Source organism: Camelus ferus, chromosome 4, assembly GCF_009834535.1.
Source record: "Camelus ferus isolate YT-003-E chromosome 4, BCGSAC_Cfer_1.0, whole genome shotgun sequence".
Classification (NCBI taxonomy): domain Eukaryota; kingdom Metazoa; phylum Chordata; class Mammalia; order Artiodactyla; family Camelidae; genus Camelus; species Camelus ferus.
In genome coordinates, this window is record NC_045699.1 from 33553991 (window position 1) to 33578105 (window position 24115).

The following is a 24115-nucleotide window of genomic DNA, read 5'->3' on the forward strand; positions in this document are numbered from 1 at the left end:
CACAAACTATGGATGAGAGCAAGAGGAGGCATTTCCTTTTCCCAAGACTTTCACGAGCCCATAAATCAATCTCTGCCTTGTTGCGTAGCCAGTTCTGTTGCCTGTGACCTACACCTAGCCAGGAGACATAACAATTTTTGGCTTCCAAGACTGCTTAGGCAAGAGTGGGAACGTTCTGATGTTCCTATGTGCAAGCTGTGTGGTTCACAGGGTGAGGCCTCCTGGCAGCCTTCAGTGACCGAGCCACAGAGACAGGCCTGGGGATGCTGCTGAGGGCCACACTGTGTCTCATTTCATGTTTACGACAACCCCGGGAAGCAGGAACTAGTATTAGCATCCCAATTTCAAAAATGATGTACAGAGAGATTAAGAACCTTACCTAGGAAGTGCCGGAGATGGAATTAAGCCCAAGCCAAATGGATTCATACATTCAACCAACATGCTATATGGTCTCCCATTTTACTTAAGCCTTAACATCTTTCCCCAACTCATGAACAGTCAAGCCATGTATCAGCCTAAAGCACTGTTTGGTTTAGACTGCTCAGCTACCGTTGCTTAAGAAATCGCCTTAACCCTTAGCAGCCCCCTACAGCAGTGATTTCAGTGTGCTCCTGGGCCCTGTCGTCAGGAATTTGGACGTGGCACAGTGGGATGGCTTGCCTCTGCTCCTTGATATCTCGGGTCTCCAGTAGGAAAACTAGAAAAACAGAGTGACTCGAATGGCTGGGACCTGGAATCCTCTGGAGATCTCTTCAGCTTTTGGGCTCAGGAGAGTCCATCTTCTCACACGTAGGGTTGCTCAGGGCAATATGAGGAAGCTACGGGGCTTCTGTGACCCAGGCTCAAAAGCCATAAAACAGCACTAATGCCAAACTCTATCGGTTGAACAAGCCTGCCAAGTTTCAAGGGAAAAGGGAGTAGACCCCACCTCTTAATGGGAAGAATTCCAAAGAATGTGCAGCCATGTTTTATAACTGTTACATCAATCTTATTCTTTTAATTGGTTTCAGAATATCCGATATAATAAAGATGGCCCCATGCCTAAAAGCAAACAAAGAGTCAGCAGCATGGGGTTTCCAAGACATTCTTTTTCTTCATACCTTCTGATTTGGAAAAGTGTTTTTGAAATGGCGTTTCCCACTTCATTTTAGTGAATAATCTTTTAGTCAGTCCAGTTGGGCTAGACAATACCATGGTAACCAGCAACCTAAAATCTCACTGGCTTAAAACCACCACTGAAAATAAGGTTTGCTTCTAATTCCCATTATATATTCACCACACCTGGGCTGGGTGCGCTCCTCAGTGTCCAGGTATACAGTACAGGCATCTGGAACATCACAGTGTCAGGGAGAAGGAAATTTTCTTCTACTCTCTAGTTTCTTCTTTGGTCTAGGAATTAAATTGACATGAGATAGATTAGCAAGAGAAAACCAAACAAAATTTTGATAATATGTATACAGTGGGAGAGACCCAGAAGCACAGAGTGACTCGCCAAAATGGTTGAACCTTTCACCTTAAATACCATCTTCAGCTAAAGACAAAAGAGGATGTTGAGGGCAGGGACTTCAAAAGGGAGGAAGGCAATTGACCTGGAGATGGAGAAGCAAATGTTTGGTAAATAAATATTTGCTGGGTCCTGCACAGACAATGGGACTCAGAGTGCACTCTGCTCCCTGATGCACTCTATACCATCATACCCAGTATATATTCTCTGCAGAGATCTCTGGCGATAACTCTATTCTGGGAACAGGTCCTCTATCTAATTCTCTCTTTTTTTTTTTAGGCACTTAGGGGGAAGGCAAAACTTCTTTCTGAGTCTTTTAGGACTTGATGTTTTCAGCTCAAAAGAATCAGCATGCTAAAGAGACATTTTGGAGTGGCAAACTTTGCTCCCCTACAGCTGGTTTCTGTAAGGAGAGGAAGAGCTTGGGCTGCAAGTGATCGTATCTCCCCTGCTCTTAACCCACTGACTGGAAACTGTCAGAGGGCCCTGTCTGACTATAAGAGGGACTGTAAGCTCACCCTTCCATTGCAGGGAGGAGAGGAACTCTAGGTACTGGTGTGTGGCACCAAGGACTACCACAGTGATGCGTAGTGCCGTGAAAGAAAGGGAATGTAAATTATTATTTGAAATAGACTTATTATATTTCAATTAGTTGAAATAGACTTTCTGAGCCTACATTTCTGAGGGCTTTGGAACCAAATATTTGTAACTAATCCTTTGGAAGAAAAGTAGAAAAGTAAGCTAATTTGGATGAATGTGAATGTGAATGTGTTCAGATTCTGTTACATACACCAACTTCAAATGTCCAGTGGACACCATGCATTTGAGGAGGTAGGGAGTTCCAAGCTTGGTTTAACCATCCTGAAGTACACCTTGAAACCTATGACCACCTATGTCTAAGAATCACTGGTCTTCAGGGATACCCCATAGTCCTGATATATGTTCCATTTGGGTCATTAAACCCAGGTACTCTTCCAGGGTGGGGAGGATGTAAGATCTTTGGACATCTTAAAGCTCAAACCTTGAGGTCAGAAATTCAAATGACAGGCAGATAACTCACCAATGTGAATAGAGCAGCAGGGCATAAAACAGTAGGAAGTTATTAGTTAGGACTGGCATGCCATCTAAAGGATTTCAATTCATATTTTTAAATATATATATATTAATTTTGTGCCAGCAAAAATAAGCGATCATGGAGTAGATCTGGTGGCCATTGTTCTCCAGTTTGCATGCCCTAATCTAGCTCCATCTCGGTAGGTAACTGCTCCCTATCTCATGTAAAGCGAATGAAAGTTCAGAAAGGTTAAGTAGCTTGCCCAAGCTTGCACAGCTCATAAAGGGTAGAATAGGCATTTTGTCTTCAGAGTCCATGCTTGTAACCACTGTTCTAGGCTACTGCTTCTAGAGCAGGTAGCACACCACTTTCTAATTGTGATTTGAAGACCTGGGTATGCACCAGAAGCACCACGGGAGCTTGTTAGAGCTACACCTCCCCTGCTTGGTCCCCAGATTCACTGAAACAGCATCTCCATGACGGAAGCCCACAGCAGCATCCCCTGGCGAGTCTTACTTCGCCCTCAGGTAGCAGTCTGCTGACTAATCTTTGGGAGACGTCTTTTGGTGCTTTTAACCCATCTCTAAGGAGCAAGGCTTTCTAGGATCTACGCGTAGAGAGTCAAGCTGAATCACCTTATTGTTCCAACTCAGTTTTTTAAAGTATTACAGGGATGACTGATAACCTAGACCTTGGCTGTGGAAGTGGCTAGGGAACAGAGGGGAAAAGAGGAGGCGAATGGCTACAAGGAGAGTCCTTTGCGCACATGAACTGGATAATGGTTCTTTTTTTTTTTCTTAACCTCTGCGTTCAGTCTTATACAGTTCAGTTATATTTTTGCTAATGATTTTGCAAGTGACAGTAGAGGGGGTGGGCAACTCTAGTTCCCCTCTAAACTGGCAGGTGGATTCCACATCAGGGAATGTGAAGTCTGTTGTGGAGAGAACCAATGAAGGGAAAGAAACATTGATGACACGATAGGGACATTTGAGGAGGCTGGCAGAAATTGTGGTGATCTGAACCAATCAGTCATTTCCCATCGTTTTGCAATGTTTTTGGTGGCAGACGGTGGAGGTTGGGGGAGTGTGAGGAGGGCAGAGAAAGGGAGAAGAGAGGAAAGAGGAAAGGGGGGAAGGAAAGAGTGACCGGAGAGCACTTCTATGAAACAGAGGCTGTGAACTCCTGCAGGCTGGTCTGTGTTTGCAGGACAGGACCATGAAAGGCCACCAAGATCCTGTGTAATGCCTTTCAGCTGTGCCCCCCAGAGGCTGGCCAGCACATCTGTTTTCTCTCCTTCTCCAACCCAGCATGATACTCCCAAGCGTGGAACCAAATGCAGCTCCAATTTGAATAAACAGGAAAACTGGCTTCATGACTTCTCTCCTTTATTTTGGGTTTGCAACCTTAGCGCCGCCTTTCGCTTCCTGAAGTCCTAGATCAACTGCAAAGGTGGGGAGGGTGGTGGAGAAGGATGCCGAGCCTGCCTGGTCAGTGTGGTTTCTGTTTGGCTCGTCACTGCATTCCCAAAGCCCTGGTTTAGTTTAATTTTTGCTTTGATTGAACTTCTTTGGGAGTATTTCATCCGCTGATATCTTGAAATGGCTTTCTCTCTCTCAGAAGAGAGCTTTTATAGAGGCCTGTTTTCTGATATTCATAAGATAGATGGGTTCCCTTGGGGTTGGGCTCGGAATTCAGATTTATCTACAGTCATTTTTCATATTCTATATTTTGGTTATTTTTAGGTCCATTTTGGAACAAGATAGACAGGTAGATTTATTCCATGAAACGGGGATTAAAGTTAGAAGCGTGGTTGTATGTATTGGAATAAAGAGCAAAATGTTAGCAGTGTTTATCATTTTCACTTAACTTTTATCAGCAAAGAAACAGATTTGATTTTGTTTTCAGTTACAGTTTCTCTTCTAGATGCTTCTCAAATGGGTTTTAAATAGCTAGTCATCTTATCTTTGTTACCTAAAATTTTGACTCCTATAAACAGGGCAGCATCTGGCTTCTAGGGCATCTTCGTGCAAATTTTTAAAAGGCTCCCTCTGTAGAAAGGCACAGGATGGTGGGGCTGGGCACCTTGGTGAGAAGACAAAAGGCATGCCTTCCTCTGGGGAGATGCAGCCTCTTGCCAGGATGCCTGGCTTGTTGAGAGGAGCTGGCTTAATTTTCCACCCCCACTTGCCTCTTTGGGCAGGGCACTTATAAAGTGGGCCTTATAACAAACCTCACTTAATAAATGATTGTGTTTGTAGTTAGCGATTTATTCTTCTCCCAAAAAAAAGAAAAAATCAGTTAACTATTTACTTTGAGTCTTGTGACATTCAGATCATTTACACCTCTCCTGTCTATTACCAGTCAGGGTAAGAAGTTCATTTGTTAGGGGTTTCTCTTTATGGCTCTAGTTTACATCAGCATGAATCAAAGCATCAACAACATAAAGCAAGAGAGAAGATGGGAAAGAAAATGAAAGGAAAAAACGTCTCTCTTCTTCCAGGGGATATGAACAGGTTAAAACTTAACACAGGGCCAGGATGAGGGTGGTGTTAGCAAGTTGCAAAGTTTAACAGGGTGCCAAAAAAAGCTCAGTGATCAAGATAAATATTGTAATGCAAGATTTTAAAAAATCAAAACCAATGCAGAAAAATCTATGATAAAATTTCAAAATTTTAAGTAGAGACAAGTTCCATTTCCCTCGTTAGCCAGATAGGCTTATTAACTCAAGCTGACAGCGACATTCACCCACCTCTCCAGGTGGAGGAGGAACCCTGGAGCCACAGTGTGAGTCCTGCTGAATGGGTGCATTGCCGTCTCGGTTTGCTGCAGGATGAGCACTCGCTCTTTCCTACTCCTGAGCATAAAAAAGCTATGTCAGGTACTCTAAGAAGCACTGGAATTAGAAGGAAGATGCTATATTTTTAATGGATTATAGTCACTATTAGTTTATTTCCTTTATTGACGAAGAGTCATCTTGGAACAAACCACCAATGCTCTTCTCCCCACTGTCAACCTGCTCCTGGTGAGTGAGGATGGCTGGTCAGTCCTTTCCGACCCCTCGTCTGACATGGGGCTTGTTTGGTACAATGGGATGATGATCCTCCTTTTCTCCCCCCATCCCTCCATGTAGGCTCATTTTGTCTGCTGTTTTTCCTTCTCACTCACAGGTCTCATATTTAGAACTGTGTCACACACAGCAAGAGCAATAGAGGAGGAATCACTATATTCTCATCCCAGCTCAGCCACCAAACAGACATGTGACCCGGGGCCCATCAGGTCTCCTCTCAGGGCTCAGTTTCCTCGTCTGTGACATGAAAGGATGAAACTAGACCATCCCAGGCTCCTCCCTGCTTCTCAAGCTCTGTGTCCAGTTCCCTCTCAAGAATCTCACACCTGCAGGCTTATGATTTTAACCCCTCCTCCCATGCTCCAACCTGAGGGCCTTTTCAGTTGCCTGAGGAAAATTAATCTCCCCTCTCTCTTTTCCATGGTGCATGACTGATGACATGAGAAGTCTCTGGGATTCACGTGTATCAAAGCTATGATTTCGAAAGAAAAACATAACGGTGAAAAATTCTGTACTTCTGACCCTCCCAGTCACCCAGAGTGCCCTGCATGAGTGGCCACCGAAGTCTCTATCTGCCCCGTCATTTTTTTCTCATCAAACTGATATCACGTTCTTTTATCCCACCAGTATTTATTAAGCTCCTAAATAGCAGGCATTTTCTAAGCCCTAAATTAGACTAAGTTCCCACCCTCATGGTGTGACCATTCATTCCAGCATATATTTATTTACACACTCAGGCAAGAAAAAAATTCATTCTGATCCTTAAATTAATTGTGACTTGCAGCTCCCATTCCACAAGACTGACAAAAAAATTCAAATTGGGGCACTTTTAGGGCTCCCTCTCATAATTCCCTAGATTTTCATCTCTCATCTAGCTTCCAAGACGACATCTGAGCTGCTTCATCTAGCCATCTTTAGAAAGTAAGGTAATTCAATACATTTAGCCACAAATGTATTAAACTACTGGGCTTTCTGCTAGAGCCATCTTTCCAAAGCACAGCCCTGATAGTGTCACCTTTTGGCTCAAAAACTCCAGCATCTCCCCTTGCCTAATGCATTAAATCCTGACAGTTGGCCCCGGTGTTTAGGTCCCTCCAAACAAGGCTTGTTCGCTTATTGTTCAGGACGGCTCTGTGTCCACAGTCTCCTCAGGACACACTGGACTATGTGTGCTTCCGGTGCCCTGGGTGTTTGCTTGGGCTCTTCTTGTCTGAATAGAATGCATGCGTCCCCTTCCTGCCTCTATCTGTAAGGAATAGGTGAAGGTTGCAAGTTACAGAATCTCCCTCTCCCCTCCAAAAAGACAGGTTTTGTTTTCCTAAAGATGGTATCTTTTTTCCCCTTATCCCGGTATCCCTTTATCAGTCTTTGCCTTTAAATGGACTTACTTTATTTTCATTTGAATCTATTTATTTATTATAGAAAGTTTATATCAGTGCTCCACATGGAAGAAAAAACAGTAACCCTTGATAAATAAAGTCCCTTGATAGATAAAACAATATCCCTTGATAAATAAAATTCACCATACAAATGAATTCAATAAAATCACACAATGATATTACCTTCCATCTAACTCTTCCCCGAGGCATGCTGTGTCTGGGTAAAAGTGTTGAAGATTGGCAGCAAGTAGATTTTTCTCCTTGATGAAATTAGGAGAATGGGAGAAGAATGGAAAACAGTGGTTTGGTGCCGTGTTCACGCACCAGCTAAAATAATCTCCTGCACCACCTCAAATCATCTTGAGTAGCATGTGCTCCACAGTTTGGAAAACAGTACCTGACTCCAGCGAAGTGATGAGCAGCTAAAAGACAAGATGTGATTCTTGCTCTTCGCCTTTCCAAGAATCTATTCCTTAGGCCTCCCACCCCCCCACCTCCTTCTAGAGGACACTGAATTGCCCCTGAGCCACTGTGTTACATGACGGGAAGAAACGAGCAGTTATTTCTGCAGGTCTAGCCCATGGATCAGTCTGTCTTCTCTGAAACTTCAAGAGAGTAGGTCCTTCAGGCCATGGTCTTAGGATGGAGAAGGAGCGTTTTGCCTGCAGTTTACGTGTGTATGTGCATGTGTGGGCCGGGGAAGGGTACGTGTTAGGGAGGGAGTGCGGCCGAGGAAGTCGGGGTTGGGGGGTGGTTTTCTGAACTTGATTCACAGCGCTCTGTTGGTAAAACGCCCTAACTGCCAAGTTCTCATCTTAGAGCGCTGTTTCTGGGAGCCAGAGAAGACTCTGGAGATCATCTTCTCCCTCTCCTACCCCGACCCTGCCCATTCCAGTCTTCTCTGACTGAAGAGGAAACCACAGCCCTGAGAACAGGTGTCCTGCCTGAGAGACTCCGCCCGTGAGCCGCACATCGGAACTGAATCCAGATGCTTCTGATAGAAACCCATCCTTGGGGCCTTCCCGTGCCTGACTCGAGTTGTTCACAGACTTTCTTCCTCCTTTTCCAGGCGGTGCTCAGCCCTCTCATTGCCATCGCGCTGAAAATATCCCAGATTCACGAGCGAACCGGCCGGAGGGGCCCCACTGTCATCACCTGAGCGGAGGGAAGACCACTCAGCAGGGCCAAAAGAGTGTGCTCGGCGGGAGACACTTCACTCATGCCTTCTTGCTACCTGTTTGTGCCTCTTATGACTTTGAAAAACACCAAATGATGATTTGCTTGGAGGGGGGAGGGTGGGATGGGGGAGTAGATGGGAAAAGAAAAAAAAAATCTGTTTGGGTTTTAGTCTGTTTCAACAAATGCAACAGAGTCTTCGCTGGTGTGTTAGAGCTGCACTATCGTTTGGCACTTGTGTTTGATCACACGAGGGAACCTGCCCTTTTGAGAAGAGAATAAGTGGGCTGAGAACTCTGGTCATGGCATCTGTGCATCATTGGTGCCAAGTGAGAGGAGCTTCTGGAATAACCGAGGAGCATGCAGTGCCAGAAGCCAGCTGACCCTAAGCCCCAGGTGCCCCTGGGCAGACCTAAGAAGACTTTCCTCAGCAGGGGGACAATTTAACTTTTCATCCCAGGTCAGGTCTCCCACGGGCAAAAGTTGTTGAACTCCTCATAGCCCACTTCATGCCCAGCAGCCACCTGGCAGCCCACTCACCCTCCTTCCCATCTCCAAAGTCCCTGTGCCTCCTCCTCACGCGTCTTCTAGAGCTTTCTACACATCACCATGGCACACTTTCAACAAAGCATAGCAAAGGGTGTTTTTCTGTCTCGGTCGTAAATAATCTTAGCTGTTAAGCTGGCTGCGTTCCTTCAAATTCAGCCATTCATTATGCAGGTGGGAGGTCATTTCTTGGCAGGACTCTGCAAGTGAATGCTTACCATTTTCAGGCCGATCCACCATTCTATTACCCGGGTGGACACATGGGTTAATCCTAATTCCTGCTGAGAAGACAAAATACCACCATGTGTGCCATCTCCCTGACTTCCTCTCTCTGCTGTCTTATCTCCCAGTAAGGGCTTGTTTTCATGCACTTGTTTGGACACAGTTCAGATCTTACTCACCATGGCTGTAAAGGAGACAGCAAAATGCTGTAAAAGGAGAAGATGAAGTGGATGCTGGAAGAAAACCTTACTGGCAGCACTGTTATGGGCCTGATGAGATGGAGATGGTGGTGAGGTCCTCTACAAGAAAGCAGAGGGTCACCACTGGCTTTCTTTACCCAGAAAAAGGCTACTGCAGCTCTGGCAGCCCTATCAGAACTCAGCCAGAACCCTCGGTGCACGGGACCTGTTTGCATATGTTTTGCTTCCTTGGGAACGACACTCACTTATCACGTCATTTGCACAGATGATGTGGTGTGCTTTGACTGTTGAGCAATGCGTTATGGCTGTAGTCAAGATTAGTGCAAGCCCGGAAACATTCCCAGCAAGGTATTTGTTTCCATTTTCTATCTATGCTTCCAGAAACTTGCTAGGTCCTTTAGTATCCAATAAAACAAAGGAATTCCTGATTTCAATCTTATGCGAGAATTGTGGGTTTTTGCTTATTGTTTCTTTCATTGAGAAACTCCAGTAGTGGTCACTTCGGATAAGTCTGCCACTCAGAACCCTTGCAAGGGCTGATTTTCATTATTATGACCTTGGGGCTTTAGTAAATCAATGGAACAGAGAAGCCAAACTGCTAAAAACTGCCTTTGGGCATCAGAAGAAATGATCGTGACATCTAGTCTTGCATCATAAGTATCTTCATTTCAGAACAACAGGAGGGTGGTTTTGAGCTGAGCGGCTAAGGAACTAGTTGTGAAATGTATCAGCAGTGGGATGCAGCTTGCCTTGCTGCTTTGGTTCTCATCCTCTTTAAGGTGGAGATCCGTGGCGGGCAGCACGATGAGATGCATCCTTAGGCTGAGACGGCTAAGCCTGTTGTCTCTCAATATTTTCTCTCAAGTTGCTGAACTTTTCATCATCTCTCATTTTGAAGTTCAAATGTAAATTAACCCTGACTTCAAAATCCTGTTTCTTTATTTCAGTATGGAGTCATGTATGTCCAGTCATCCAAATATACATTTATTCATTCATTTATTCAGCAAACATGGTTTGAACAACTATTCTGTGCAGAGTCCTGTTTTGGGTACAGCAGACAGATGCAGAAAACATTATTCCTGCTCCTGTGAGTTTGTAGTTTGGGGACAAGAAGCTATGGCAAACGTGCACAAAGAATCAAGTAGACATGAAAGTCAGTCGTAGCACAGACTACTTGCTATGGGAACGCACAGGGGATTGACTGAAAGATAGAAGGCACTAGGCATTTTGGGGTTCCACAAAGAGTGGAGTTTTCTGGGCCTGGTAACCATTTATATAATTTCATCAAGGGTGAATGTAGCCAGAACAAAGACTAGGAGTGGAGAGGTGGGATAGCTGGAGTGGAGGCTTGCTTTGGGTCCTGCGAGAAGCTGGCTTGGATGAGTGGGGTTGAAGCAGACACAGTATTATAAATACCAGGCAGAGCAAATGCTTGCGCCCAGCTCTGGAAAGAAGCAGCTGCACAGCCACCTATTTTCACAGAGCTTTTTCTCAGCAAGGTTGCCAAAGGGAAGGTCCGGGAGTGGCTTGGGACAGAGCCTGCCTCTGGAAGCTGCTCAAATTCACATGGCCAGAAGATGATTTCTGCTTTACATAAAATCCAGGCTTCTCTTGCCGAGTTATACATGCGCGTCCTCTTGCCTTATTTTCTGGAGAGGTGAAATACAGGAGGTCATAATTCCACACGTAATGTTCTTTGTGTCCTTAAAGACAGAGCTGCAGCTATCCGCCTTTCTTAGGAGTAAATGCCTGGAGAGGTCCAAGAACTTTATGGGACCACAGGAGACAAGCATAGAAGAAACTATGGTAAGAGTGTGGCAACTGTCAGGGCCACCCTTGTTATCGGCTCATACTGAAGGGTTCACTCCCTGCACTACGTCCTCTGGAGCGATGACAGGCAACAGTGTTTATGATGCAGTGGTTCCCAGTCAGGGCAGTGCCACTACCCACCCGGGGTAGGGGGTTGCAAATGTGGGTGTATATGTGCTAGGGAGGCATTTAGTGGGAGGGGACCAAGGATGCAAAATATCTTGCCAGGTGTCAGCTAGTCCCCTAGAACAAAAAATTGCTTTGCCTCATCTATGATTCTTGAGTTTATTAGCTGACCTTGAAAATAGGTAGACAGCCATTATGAAGATGCGATCATTTATCAGTCTTAACTGATCCAAGGTGCAGCCTACATCCACTGCACTCATGGGACAAATAGTGCTGCATGACGTTGCAGGTTGAAGGGCTTGAGCGTGACATGAAGGCTGTCTGCACAGGAAGCCTCAGATTGATGATCAGTCCCATGGTGGCCCAACGGGCTGACAGTTGGCTGCACTGAGCCAGTCTTCTCTGCAACTGATACAGGCAATGGCAGGGATAATGGCGTGGTGACTTCTGATTGGCCTGTGTGGCTCAGTGTAAGGCATGGGATTTACCTTGGCAGCACATCCATCAGCCATGGTGGGTGTGGGGCATTTGAAACACACCTGCGGGAACTGATAGTGATAGAACAGATGACTCCAATTTGATATTTGATTACGGCACTGAGCACTCTCGAAACTCGTGGACCCTGATATCCCAAACACCTGCCTGGAGGAGATTTCCATTCCTGAGTGGAGAAGGATCTGAGAAATCACATGCCTTTGGGAATGCTGTAACAGCCAGTAAATCAGTCTTTGGTCCTTTAGCAGTTACAAACAGCTAGAGATTATCTGAGGTGGCAGAGCTTGGCGGAATGCCTGCTCCACTCCAACCGGCTGGAAACCTTATCAGTGGATGGCTCATGCGGTTGACAGCTTACTTGGTAGGTGAATCACCCTAAGTTGTTATGGACTATTACAGAATATGGTGAAGAGATGTGGTTTAAACCCGTGCCTTTGTCCTCTTTCCATGTCTTTTAGCACCTCGTATATGCCCTGCAAAACAGGTGAGCTGGAGAGATACCTCACCAAAGACTGTGTGTTTAAGTAGAAACTTGAAGGATGGATAGGACTGTCAGTAAAAGTGCTTATGAGTTTTTGAGTGGAGGGGCCAAAAATATACACACTACATCTCAGATATACAAAAGATGCAGCACAATGTAGTCTGTAAACGACCTTGTGCTCATCTTCTGTGGCATGCGTGTTTGTGTGGTGGCGGTGGCAGGGGCAGGAGGGTGGGGGGGGTACTTACACTTGCTACTTAGAGAAACGTGATAAGATTAAAACACAGGAGAGCCGTCACCTCTGAGAATTTCCCTTGTCCCGTGACATGTGAGCCCATTGTTCACATTTGAGAGGAGGGAATGGGCAAAGACTGCAGTAGAGATCTGCTTCTTTTCCATTTTCTCATAGTCAAAGTGACACCCCCTCTGCCATTCACGGAATCGTGGTTCTCAATCCATCACCATTAATTTTAATCATAAACTTCAGGAAGAGGAGATACAATGTCTACTCCCTCTTCCTCCAGGGATGGCCGGTGAATTCTTACTAATCACAACAGGGTACTGTCATCTGGTTTGCCCAGTGCGTTTTAATTGCTGGGTCTCTCAAAGGCAGGATTTGTTGGGGGTAATAACTGTTCTTGATGTTCGCTTCAGAGTATGTTTTTTTTAAGAAGGCAACAAATGCCTATTAGTAGTTTTTCTTTTCGAAAAGCACCTGGCTTATTTTCTGAATCAATAGTTGGTGTTCAATCACGTTAGGCTTTACAAAAAGACGAACTCATCTGGATGCTGTGTTTGTTTCACATGGAGAAGAAAACTTTGGCTTATGCGCCTCTATTGTTTTTTTTTTTTTTCCTGATACAGAACAACAGCAAAAAAGGGAGGAAAGTTTAAGTACAAAATTTATTGCAGTAAAGAGATTAAAACAATTTTCTTATGTAAACCAAAATTACATTGGTTTCACATGACTACCAGTAGTTGGAAAGACCATCCATTCCAAGTTCAAACTCTGGACGAATGCCCAGTGATAGAGCTTGTTGAGGTCAGTGAATGTGCTCAGACCCCAAGGAAAATTTCAGGCTAACGATCGCGGTAGAGGAATGGAAAGAGATGGCAAGAGAGAAATAATACATTGCCTTGCTGATAAATGATTGCCTTCCTGTTGGACAATCATGAGTGACCTTCATATCGAGTTATGCTCTTGATGTCAAGGATTCAAATCATGGATGCCTAAAGTCATGCTTTGTGTAAAGGAACTGGGATTTCCTTTTATGGCTTCCTGTGTATTTGTCAGGACAAGCTTTATCTGAGCACTCAGCAACAAGAGGGAAGAGGAGGCTGCAGAGGCCCCACCCCATCTCTGCCACCCTTATCCTTCTTGAAAGCCCTTCATCCTTCCCACCATTGTCCAAAGCCCTCCTGTGCCCTTCCAAGGCTGTCTGTTATCACTAGGAACCATCTTTCATCATCAGTATGAAAGGAAACTATACCATGAGGTGAGGGCCAAGCTCCTAGGGCTTATTTACATTTTAAAAGGAGCCAGGCTGTTAGCCCTGAGGCAAGCTTTGCTGCCTCTCCAAGGGCTTTAAGATCATGCAGCAACCCTGGGGCTCCACTCCCTGTGAGGGCCCACTTCCTGTAGGGGAGAGAAATCCAAACTGCTCCCTGGGAGGAGGGAAGTAAAACAGGGTTAAATTAACCCATCCGAGCACAAAAGTGTGAAGTATGTATGTCTTCCCATGCCCCTCTCTGGACCCTTCCTCATCTTCCTGGAAATAACTCTGTACTGTTGGAAAGGTTTCTTAACTTCTCAAAGCCTCGATTTATGCATCTGTAAAATGGGAATAACCATAGCACTGATCTCTGAAGGATATAGTGAGGGCTAAAAAAAAAAAAGCCTAACAAGTTCATAGCACAGAGCCTGCCATATAAAAGGCATTCCCTAACTGCTAGATGTTAATCCCAGTATACATTCCTCACTTGATAGGGGGGAAATTGAGGCCCAAAGAGATGAAGTTTCTTTCTCAAGCTCTAAAGCATCAGGCTGCCTCTCCCTCCACCACTCCGCCACCCAATTTGTCCTCTTGTGTTAAAATCCATAATAAAATATAATAACGCTGAATAGGAATAATTGGGCTTGAAAATAAACGTCCTAAGTCTAAAAATGCCTGGCTCTATATCTTGAAACACAAAGAGTTTTCTATTAATGATCAAAGTACTACAATATGGTTTCCTTTCTTTCAAATCCTAGAGATTTACCGGATGATTTATTAAAATAGATTCATGTGTATTTTAAAACTTTTCAAGATTTGTGTCAAATTCTGTATTAAGGCAAATTAATGGCGAGTACAAATTCTTTTTCCTGAATCCTGTGTATTACGAATTTTTAAGTATTCTGTCTATTCAACTTGAGTTTCTAAGAAATCTTGTCCAACCATCCTGTTCTTAAAATACTCATTTAAAATTTTGCCTTTGAGCCATTTGGAAAGCAAATATTGAAGTCGCTTTCCTTTCACATAGAAATAAAATACACATAATTAAAATAAATTCATACAAAATAACAGTCATAGGTTCCAGGGACAAATCTCTTACAATGTGAATTTCTGTGTCACTCGGGTAATACAGTAAATGAGGATAACTATGAAACCACCCAGCAAAACCTAGAATTTAAACAGTAATGGCCCTTCACCTCCAGGATACTCTCCCTTCGTGATTATTAGATAATGCGGTACATGAAAGCACCCGGTGTCCCTACCAGGGGCCTCTCTTCCTCTCTGCTGGGGACCGAGGTGATGGGCTAGAAGTTGAGGGAGAGCAGAAAGGCTCTCTGTGAAGCAGGGCTCTCACATCAGTTTTGCAGTCGAAAAGCTCACCTGGGTCAGGGTTAGTTCGAATCCTTTGAAATGCCTGCGTGGTGCTGACCACACCCTTCCAGGGCCCCACTCTGCCCTTGCAGGCCAACCACGTGTGTGGAATTGCACTGCTGTCTCCCACAGCATCCCCTCTGCGAGCTCTCGGGTGGGGTCACTGATGTGACTTTTCCTCCCACAGTCCCTGCGTGTGTTTGTTATTAGCAGCTGCATCCCATGAGGGTGTGTCATGAGTGCTGGAGAGCTTCCCCGGCCCCAGCACTCTCAGCTCTGTCCCTCTGCATCCTGCGGTGGGGTTGCTGCCGCCACCCCACCTGCTATGGACTCGTAAGATGGTGGGGCCTCCGGGTGGGCGTCATCTTCATTCTCAAATTTAAGGCCCATCTCTGTATACGGAGGTGGAGGAACACCCGAGGCCTCTTCCTCTGCCCAGCAGGCTTGCTTTCCAGCCTCAAGACACTCTTCATAAGCAGGAGGGTAAAAATCTGGCCTGGGGGACAAAATGCCACAAACATACATATGTTATTTAAGTGGTTACTGCCAAAGCGGCATATGTCTGCCTCTCTCAGATCACATTGTGTGAAGTTAAACTGTTAAGAAACATTGATTTTGAAACAGATGTTCTTCTTCCCTGACATCACTAGTTTTTTTTTTTAAAAAAACACCGCTCTTCCAGGAGAACCCTCTCTATCAGCCTTGGGATGTGTTTCTCTACAGTCATATTTTTCCCAGTGGGTTATTCCAAGCTATTCTCTTTCACTTGTTTCATTGGAACCAGGAACTTCCAGCGTGAGATCCTTATCAGGGGTGGGGACCTGGGGGCCTTGACTGTGGAACCTCCCTCTACCCAGTTGTTTAGTTCATTCACGTCTTCGCCGCCATTCACACACATCATCTTCTGCTCAGTTGCACTCACCGTCTTGGATAATCACTGCCCAGAAAATAATGAACGAAAACCAGCTCTGTGCAGATTCCTGAACTATGTCAGTTGCTTCTCTCTTTCCTATCATTCTTTCAAGTCTTAGCAGCCATGTTTCAAAGTGAAACAAAATTCATTTCTCAAACTATTTGAACTGACAGCTTTGTGTAGATTTCAGTAGTGGCCCCTTCCATGCCAACAGGCCAATGGTGAAAGGAGCCATTCGTACCAGAGCTGATGGCACAAATGGTAATCTTGTCCAATGCTGCTAATTGCTAAATCCTCCGGCTTCTCCACCATGAATGAGATTAGGGATGGTGTGGAGGTGAGGAAGAGAGAATGTGAACTTGATTGAGTTGTGTATTTATAGAGCGAATCCTTCTAGTGCCTACAGGGAGTGTTTTGGTGTGTAACCACAACAGAACAGGGACTGCCATTTGTAGCCACAGCTCCATTCCAAATGTTACCAGGCCCAAAGCCAAGTAGCTGAAGGAGCTATCTACTGTACAGCATAAATCTCCGGCTTCGCTCAGAATAGCCAAGGCTGTGTCCTAGGGCACATGTGTAAAGACATTGAAGACAGAGGGTGAGCTGTTCCCTGGAGTGATTTGAGAGGCTCCAGGATGACTGCCCCCTGCCCCCATATCCCATCCACTTCTTCCAGTCCCCACCTTCCCCACACCCATTCACATTCCCAGTGTCCTGAATTCTACCACTGTAGACTCATTTGCTTTGATACCTCAAGCTGGGTACCCATTTTTAATGCAAAAGCTTCTAAGAAATGCAACTTTTCATTTACTGACTTACTAGCCATTCTTAGTGAGCTGGGCATCTTTTAGACACAGCAGAAAGAGGCAGTAAAATAGGGGTGTCCTGATGTCCATAATTTTAAGTATTTCAGCACAGAGAGTATAATATTATGCACGTTAGTAAATTTAAGCTAAAAGGCCACCAGTCACTCTTATCAGGCATTCACACTCTGGGGGCAGTCATCTAACATTTATACCAAAAAATCATCACTCTAGAAGCATCTACAATGACTTCACTTATGTTTAATTTTTTAATCAAACCCAGAGACCTTGAGGTTAGTATAATAAACATTTGAGATGGGTTTTGGTTATTGTGATTAGTATCTTATTAATTAGCATAATAATGTCAAAATCAGCTGTCTTGGATAAAATTACTTATATTCAAGATACATGAAGGAGATATATTTTAGAAGAAGCGAGCAAAAGAATTTGTGGAGTCTAACAGCCTGTACCTTAAGGATATTGCCTGAGGTTTTATCCCTAAATGATCCTATGTTCAGCCAAGAATTAGGAGATTTTTGGTTGTCTGCTACTGACCATACGGTTAACTGAAAATTTTTTATTGTAGTAAAAATATACATAACATAAAATTTACCACTTTAGCCATTTTAAGTGTACAGTTCACCAGCATTAAAAACATCCATGTGGTTTTGCAACCATTGCCATCATCTATCTTCAGAACTTTCCCATCATCTCAAACTGAAACTCTGCACTCATTAAACAATAACTTTCCACTCCCCCTCCCCCAGCACCTTGTAACTACGGTTCTACATTCTGTCTGTGACTGTGACTACTCTCGGTACCTCGCGTAAGTGGAATCATGTGGTATTTGTCTTTCTGTGAATGGTTTATTTCACTTAGCGTAATGCCTTCAAGGTTCATCCATGTGATAGCATACATCAGTATTTCCTTTCTTTTTAAGGATGAATAATATTCCATCTTGTGCATATACCGTATTTTGTTTGTCCGTCCATCCACCTTCTGGCTATTATGAAGAATGCTGCTGTGAACATTGGTGTACAAATATCTGTTCAAGTCCCTGCTTCCAGTTCCTTTGTCGGTACACCCCAAGTGGAATTTCTAAGTCAAATGGTAATTCTGGTTAATGTTTTGAGGAACCTCCATACCATTTTTCACAGCAGCTTCACCACTTTACGTTCCCACCAGCGGGGCACAAGGTTTCCAGTTCTTCCACATGCTTGCTAACCTTGATATTTTCTATGTTTTTGACAACCTAATGGGTATGAGGTGGTGAGGTTAACCACATCTTACCTCTGGAATATGACTGCTTTCCCTCAAAGAACTCTTTCATGCAAGGTGTGATCAGAGCACCTAAGAGGACAGGAAGCTGGGACTTCACTGAGTTCACGAAGAGACTGCAGAGATGATTTCATGTCTGATTTCTCATTTGTTGTGTGGCAGAATTTGGTCTGGAACTTGCTTTCCTGATAACCCGGTAGCCAGGCGATGGGGGCTAACTAACCATCACCTGCCTTTGGGGACAGCTCCCACGATACAACGCAAAAACCTGAGTTGAGCCTCTTAAGTTGGTTTAGGTGGGTTTTCAGTGGTGGGGATGGGGGTGGTTATTCTCTGAGATAAATTCCCTCTACTTCGTGGTTTTCCCCAAAGGCAGCAGCATTCTTCCTGATGGCTAATCCCAGAGTAATTCCCTGACTATGTAGCTTCAGTTGCAGACACGTACCCCATGGGACAGTAAATTGCCCCACAGTGGGATTAGAAACCATTTACCTTTTCCAGAACTCAGCCCCATCTCAGCCCTCCCCAACGCTCTGGCTTCCCAGCACATACCTGTCCACTGTGGCCAGGGGCAGGGCCCCCTGAGCAAGGTGCTGTCTGAGCACACGGCTAAACACCCCTTTGTTTTCACTGGCTTGGCGGTAGGTGCTCCAGAAAATTCCACTCAGAAGGATCACAAACCCCAGAGGCAGAAGCAGATAGGCCAGGATCAGTTTCCCCTGACAGCTGAATGCAGAGCCTGAGGAAATGAAGAAGGCCCCCAGGCAGATCATCAGAAAGCCCACCAGGAGGGCAAAGGCACAGAGCAGACTGGTTCTGTTCTGCATCCCTGCTCCTTTGGAACCCAGCTCCCTGACCAGGCCACTTCCTGGCTTCCTCTGCCCAGAGAGAGTGCTCTCATTAGCCAGCTCGAGGCTTTATACACTCTGAGACCAGCTGGCCTTTGGACAATTAAATGAAGCAGGCACTTAGAAGCTATTCATTAACTATTGAAAGTAACCGTAATATCCTTGGACGATTGACCTAAAAACACAGCATTGTGTACTGCAGGAGGGGGTGGCTTCTCATCACTGTCTTGCTCTTCTGAGCTGGACAGAACCTTAGGCTGACCCCAGTTATTTGCGGGAAGGTCTCCCATCTTTTGATTAAAGGGGTCTCTTAATCCCCATGGCAGGTGATTCCAAACTAATGCTAGAGACATTTCACATTCCTTGCTGAACTCTTTTCTTTGTGGTTTGGCAGCAAGTCCTTTCCTAATGGCGTCTTCCTTTTTTTCTGTCTTAAAAAGATATATTTTTTAAGGCTCTTACCATGTTTGGCTTGCCTCTCTCAGTGAATCTTCCTTTATTGCCCTCACACTATGATGTTGGAAAAATTCCAAGAAAAAAGCCCAGGGGTGAACTCCCTGATTCAAACAGGAGCATCAGCAGGAGGGGAAAGAGAGTGCTGGCTGGAAGGACTGTAATAGACAGAACTTTGGGGAAGTGAGGCAAGTTCTGAGGATGGTTGTAAATGGTAACGATCTGGTGACTTCTGCTCTGATTCTGATTTTGTATCTTTCCTATTGTTGGGACCCAAGTGTTGACATCCTAGGATCATTTCTGGTTCGTACATAGATGTTAGATAATTTATTTTTGCTTCTTACTCAGCCACTGGCCACCATTCTTGGTTTACTAGAAACATTTAAACCAGATCCCACCCTTCCTGCTCTCAAATAAGCTGTAGGTATTTGATAAAAGAACATCCCTGCAATATGTGTGGCATGTTTCCACCTCCATGCAAAACAAATACGTGTGACATGTGCTGCCAGTCCAATCCTTACCCTCCCTCACACACATCTCAGAATTTCATTTTAAAGGCTCTGAAAAGTCCTGCAATTTTGCCCCTCATAAAATACATATTAAATGAAATTTGTTTTGATAGGATTTTGCTAAAAAAATGTTCCCCTGTCCTCTCCGCTGTATCGTTGCTCTATGTAGCACTGCCTCAAAAAAAATCCTTTCGGAACCAGCCTTCTGTTTCCTATCTGGAATTTGCTTCTTCCATCTTGTCTGTCTTTGGTTGTAGACACCCTATTCCAGGTCTGGTTCATGCCCTGATTCCTTCCTTTTTTATTTGATGCTTTGGCGTGTCCCTGCCAAAAGTCTCCTGCCCAAAAGTCTCCTGTCTTCATTTCCCCTCTTTTTCGCTGCTCCATTACTATTATTTCTCATTTACTTTCCCAATGGAAGAAGCAGTTTTGTATGCAGTGCCCATTATAAATGTAATAAGCAAGGAATTAAATTTTCCACTATTGAAAATACTGATGTTTTACAAAAAAACTTTTAGATCATTCTTTTCTGTGTACTGCTGGCTCTGAATACTGCCCTGATTTGATGCCCACTCTCACCCATGTATCAGTACACAGGCCAAGTATTTTTGCATGTTTGTGTTTCTTGTCAGAATTAAATATATAAGTGATTAAAGAATTACTTTTTTACTGTAACTCTGCTTCAGTTCTGAACCATATGCATTACTGCTCTGTGAGCATAATTGCCCTCAGAAATGACCAAGGGTAAGTAAAACAGTGATCTGTAGTTTTAAAAAATCCTAATTACTTGTGGTTTCCCTGGTGTGTTTGTGTGTGTGTGTGTGTGTGTGTGTGTGTTTCTTTCCCCACAATCACTAGCAGTGGAAACATTCTTGAAAAGTGAAAAATAACAGTAGATGCGTGCCTAACAGTGAAGTAGCACAAATGCTGGGAGAGAGCCTCCTGGTCTTCGTCAGTCTCAAAGGGGCGGAAACCCAAGCAGAAAAGCAGCTGTAAGGATGGAAGAGAGAAGAGGGCCAAATCCTCAGGGCTGGGGAAAAATGAAAAGAATCCAATAAAGAGCCAGTAAAACTCTTTAAAAATCACCTTAAAGAGTCAGCTTCGGGAGACCTTTGGGCCCCTGGCTGGACTTCCGTAGGCCCTGCCCTGTCTTCTGGGTCTGCCTTCTCTCGCAGCCAGCTTTCCTGTTCTTGCCCACCTCACCACTTAGCCAGCACCGAGTGCGAGAGGAAGGGGCCAAGAATACTGACTCCATGTAAAAGCAGAGAAACTGCAAGAGACAGAGACTGATGACTCACCTAAGTTCATATGGTCAGCACGGGATTGACGAGAAAATGGATACTCTGGGAGGAGCGTGGACAGAGGCCCACCTTCTATAGAGAAATGTTCTGAGACCCAGTGGAAGCCAAGCCAATGTCATCCCCTCCACAAGAGATCCACCTAAGAAATGATGTCTTGCTTCTAAATCAGTTTATTTATTTATTATTCTCATTCTTAAAAATTCACCCATCAGCAGTAGTGCCTGACTTGGCAGCAGGCAGTAGCATGTTGTTTGGTGGGCAGCCAAACTATCTTAAAACATAATCACTCTTTCAACACTCTGTTCCTTTGAGCATGACCGACCCACGAGCGCTGTTCTGAACATGGAGTGCAGCCGAGTTCCCAGCTCTGTTCTGCCTTCCAATGTCAGAGCCCCCGAAACCTCACCCTTTTTTTCAAACTCTCCCATGGAAGACGTCAATGCCTGGGAACTTCTGACAGCCCTCTGCGCTCCAGTCTTTGTTTACTGGGCACGCGGGCCATTCTCTTGAAAGCAGGAAAAGCATATTGCTCTGGATGAGAAATAGTTGGGGAGGGGACTTTGGAAGGAAGCTAATGGTGTGTAGACAGTGGTGCATAGGAGGGGTCTGGGGCCAAGAGCTGGGGCAGAGTGGCCAGATTTCAGAAGGTCACTTCGGTTTAGGAAGCGAGGCTCTGTGGGAGGTGGGGAAAGTGAGCGTCTGCGTAGTGAGTGAGGTCACCTGCTCTGATTTCATGGTGGTGATTACTGAGTGATTTCCGGATTAGCCTTTCACACCTGCGGGTTCACTGGGCACTGGCCACTTCCTTCTCCCGCTCCTTGTTTTCTTTGCTTTCAACCCTTTCCCCCACCTCTCTTTTCCTCCTTCACTCCCTCAGGAAGATTTAAAGGGAGGCATTTATAGGTTGGCAGGGCACAAACGCTCCACAGAAAACAGGTAGCGCTGTGAGGGAAGAAGATGCTGAACCAGCACGCGAGACTCATAGTCACCCTGGCATGAACCTAGGGCTCTGAGCAAGGCCTGAGTGGGGTGAGGCCCGTGAGGCACTCAACTAGAGAACAGCGCGTATAGGGGTGCCAAAATCTTTGTTAGCAAGAGAAACCAAATTTTCAAATAATGTTTTAAAAAATCAAATAGGCAAACATGGCTTATTGGCTGCCCCCTCTGTTTCTGTAAGTAAAGTTTTGGTGAGGAAATTGGGTCATGTCTGCAGACCAAACAAGAAGACAAATTCTGTTCTAGAGTGAGCTCAGCTTCCATAAATAAGCCAGAAGAGATTTAATTTCTTTCTGGAGCCTTAGAAAACTGAAAGGAGACCATACCTCTGTGGCCACTTTGCATCAGAGCAGAAGCCTCAAACCAGGGCAGATTTGACTGCCTGAGTTATGCCCCTTGGCATGATCGCTGGTGACTTGTAAATATGCAGTGGGTTCTGTATCCCACCTCATGAAATTCTCTTTAATATTAACTTTCTATTTCCCACCTCCATAACTGTAAATGGAAAGTAACCTTTAAGATTGTATAAAAATTTAAAAATACAAAAGAAATAGAGATAGGGCTATACTGGGGGGAAATGAGCAAAATATACAAATACGTACGTTGTAGAAAAAGAAATGAAAATACCCTATAAATAATGAAAAAATGTTTAGCCTTACTTAAGAAAAACACTAAAATATAATCTCTCACCTATCAGATTGATAAATCTCAAAAGTTTGACAACACATTCTGTTAGTAAGGCTTGGGAAAAGGCACTCTCAAATGTTACTGGTGGGAACACAAAATCTAGCAAAATCACATTTGTATTTTTCTTCTGACCCAGAAATCACATTTCTGGAAATTCGTTCCAAAGATACACTGGCGAAAAACCAGAAGTATAAATGCACAGATCCACTGATTAGAGCAGCACTGTTTGTAATTACGTAAGACTGGAAACACCCAAATGGCTATGAATAATGAGTCAGTTGAATAAACTAAGGTACAGCTACATAATATAATCTTACATAGTTGTAAAGAAATGAGTAATATATTTTTATTAGTATAGAATGATCTCCAGAATATGTTGATAAGACAAAAAGGCAAAGTAAACGGAATGGAGTTTAGAGTGTAAAAAAGGAGAGGCTGATATAATAATGGAAGATAAATGTCATAAATTTGTCCAAAACCATAGAATGGACACCACCAAGACTGCATCCTACTATAAACTGTGGGCTCTGGGTGAAAATAATCTAAGTCTAATGCAGTATTATCACTTAGTGGGAAAGACTTCAACGTAAAAGGAAACAAAAACAAAACCTACCAATAAATCCAAATATGTATTAAGTAGTCATATTGTTAGTAAAAATATAGAATATTGTTTTCAAAAATTTTATATGTACATTGTAGAGTAAGTCAAGTAGGTTAATGTCAGTATAGATCAACATTTCAGTATAAAATGCAAATAAAAATCAAAGAAGTTAAATAGGAGCTGCATGATCTTAAATTTTAGTTTATAAAAGCACTATGGATTCATGATTTATTTTTCTCTTTATGAAAATTACATATAATCTGGTGCTGAAAAGGCATTTAGAAGCAATGACAACCCAGCTGCAAAAAGCATCCATAGCACTCAGATTGTGGTCTCTATCTACCATTTCCCACCAAAACAAACAAAACAAAACAAAACAAAATCTTTGTTAAAAATGTCTGACTCTAGGTCTCAGGCAGAAGATCTAGGAGACGTAATATTGACCCGAGGAACAAGGAAACTAACAAAAACTCCAGGAGTTATGTCTAAGGGGTGTAGGAGCCAACCTGAAGGGGCCCGTACTAGCCCAGGGTTTCTCTTCCTCAGCACTGTTGGCATTTGGAGCCAAATAATCCTTTGCAGTGGGGGCTTCCCTGTGCCCTGTTGTACACTGTTTATTAGAAACCCTGCTAACCTCTATCCACTCAACCATGGCAATCAAAAATATCTCCAGGCATTACCAAATGTCTCCTGGGGAATCAGAATTGTCCCTAGTCAGGAACCACAGTACTAGCCCAAGATGGGGCAATCTGAGCATTGAAGTTTCAAAAACTGAAATGAATTGAAACAAATAAATTACATAA

General features: G+C 44.1%; 2 protein-coding genes across 3 annotated transcripts in view; one reads left to right on the plus strand and one right to left on the minus strand.

Moving 5' to 3' along the window:
- Positions 1-9587, plus strand: part of PGM5 (phosphoglucomutase 5) — a 160123-nt gene extending 150536 nt beyond the window's left edge. Inside the window, exon 11 of the mRNA XM_032477784.1 lies at positions 8074-9587. Within this exon, the coding sequence (XP_032333675.1) occupies positions 8074-8163 (90 nt within the window). The 3' untranslated portion in view covers positions 8164-9587. The remainder of the gene's footprint in view (positions 1-8073) is intronic.
- Positions 9588-15064: 5477 nt separating this feature from the next.
- TMEM252 (transmembrane protein 252) lies at positions 15065-21161 on the minus strand. 2 transcript variants are annotated; one of them, XM_014556615.2, is made up of 3 exons: positions 21026-21161; positions 18470-18656; positions 15065-15419 (listed from the first exon to the last, which is right to left on the minus strand). In XM_014556615.2, exons 1-3 carry the CDS (start codon positions 21033-21035, stop codon positions 15194-15196), a joined length of 423 nt encoding a protein of 140 aa, XP_014412101.1. In that variant the 5' UTR covers positions 21036-21161; the 3' UTR covers positions 15065-15193. The 2 variants fall into 2 exon arrangements, with proteins under 2 accessions (XP_014412101.1, XP_006181636.1); XM_006181574.3 differs by lacking the exon at positions 21026-21161 and having other exon boundaries at positions 18470-18744.
- Positions 21162-24115: the final 2954 nt, after the last annotated feature.

Excerpts from the sequence above, each read along its gene's own strand:
- TMEM252 (XM_006181574.3), bottom strand. The coding sequence starts at position 18,744 with ATGCAGAACAGAACCAGTCTGCTCTGTGCCTTTGCCCTCCTGGTGGGC. Across the intron at positions 15,420-18,469 it reads CCCCTGGCCACAGTGGACAG|GCCAGATTTTTACCCTCCTG; the intron begins GTATGTGCTGGG and ends TTTGTCCCCCAG.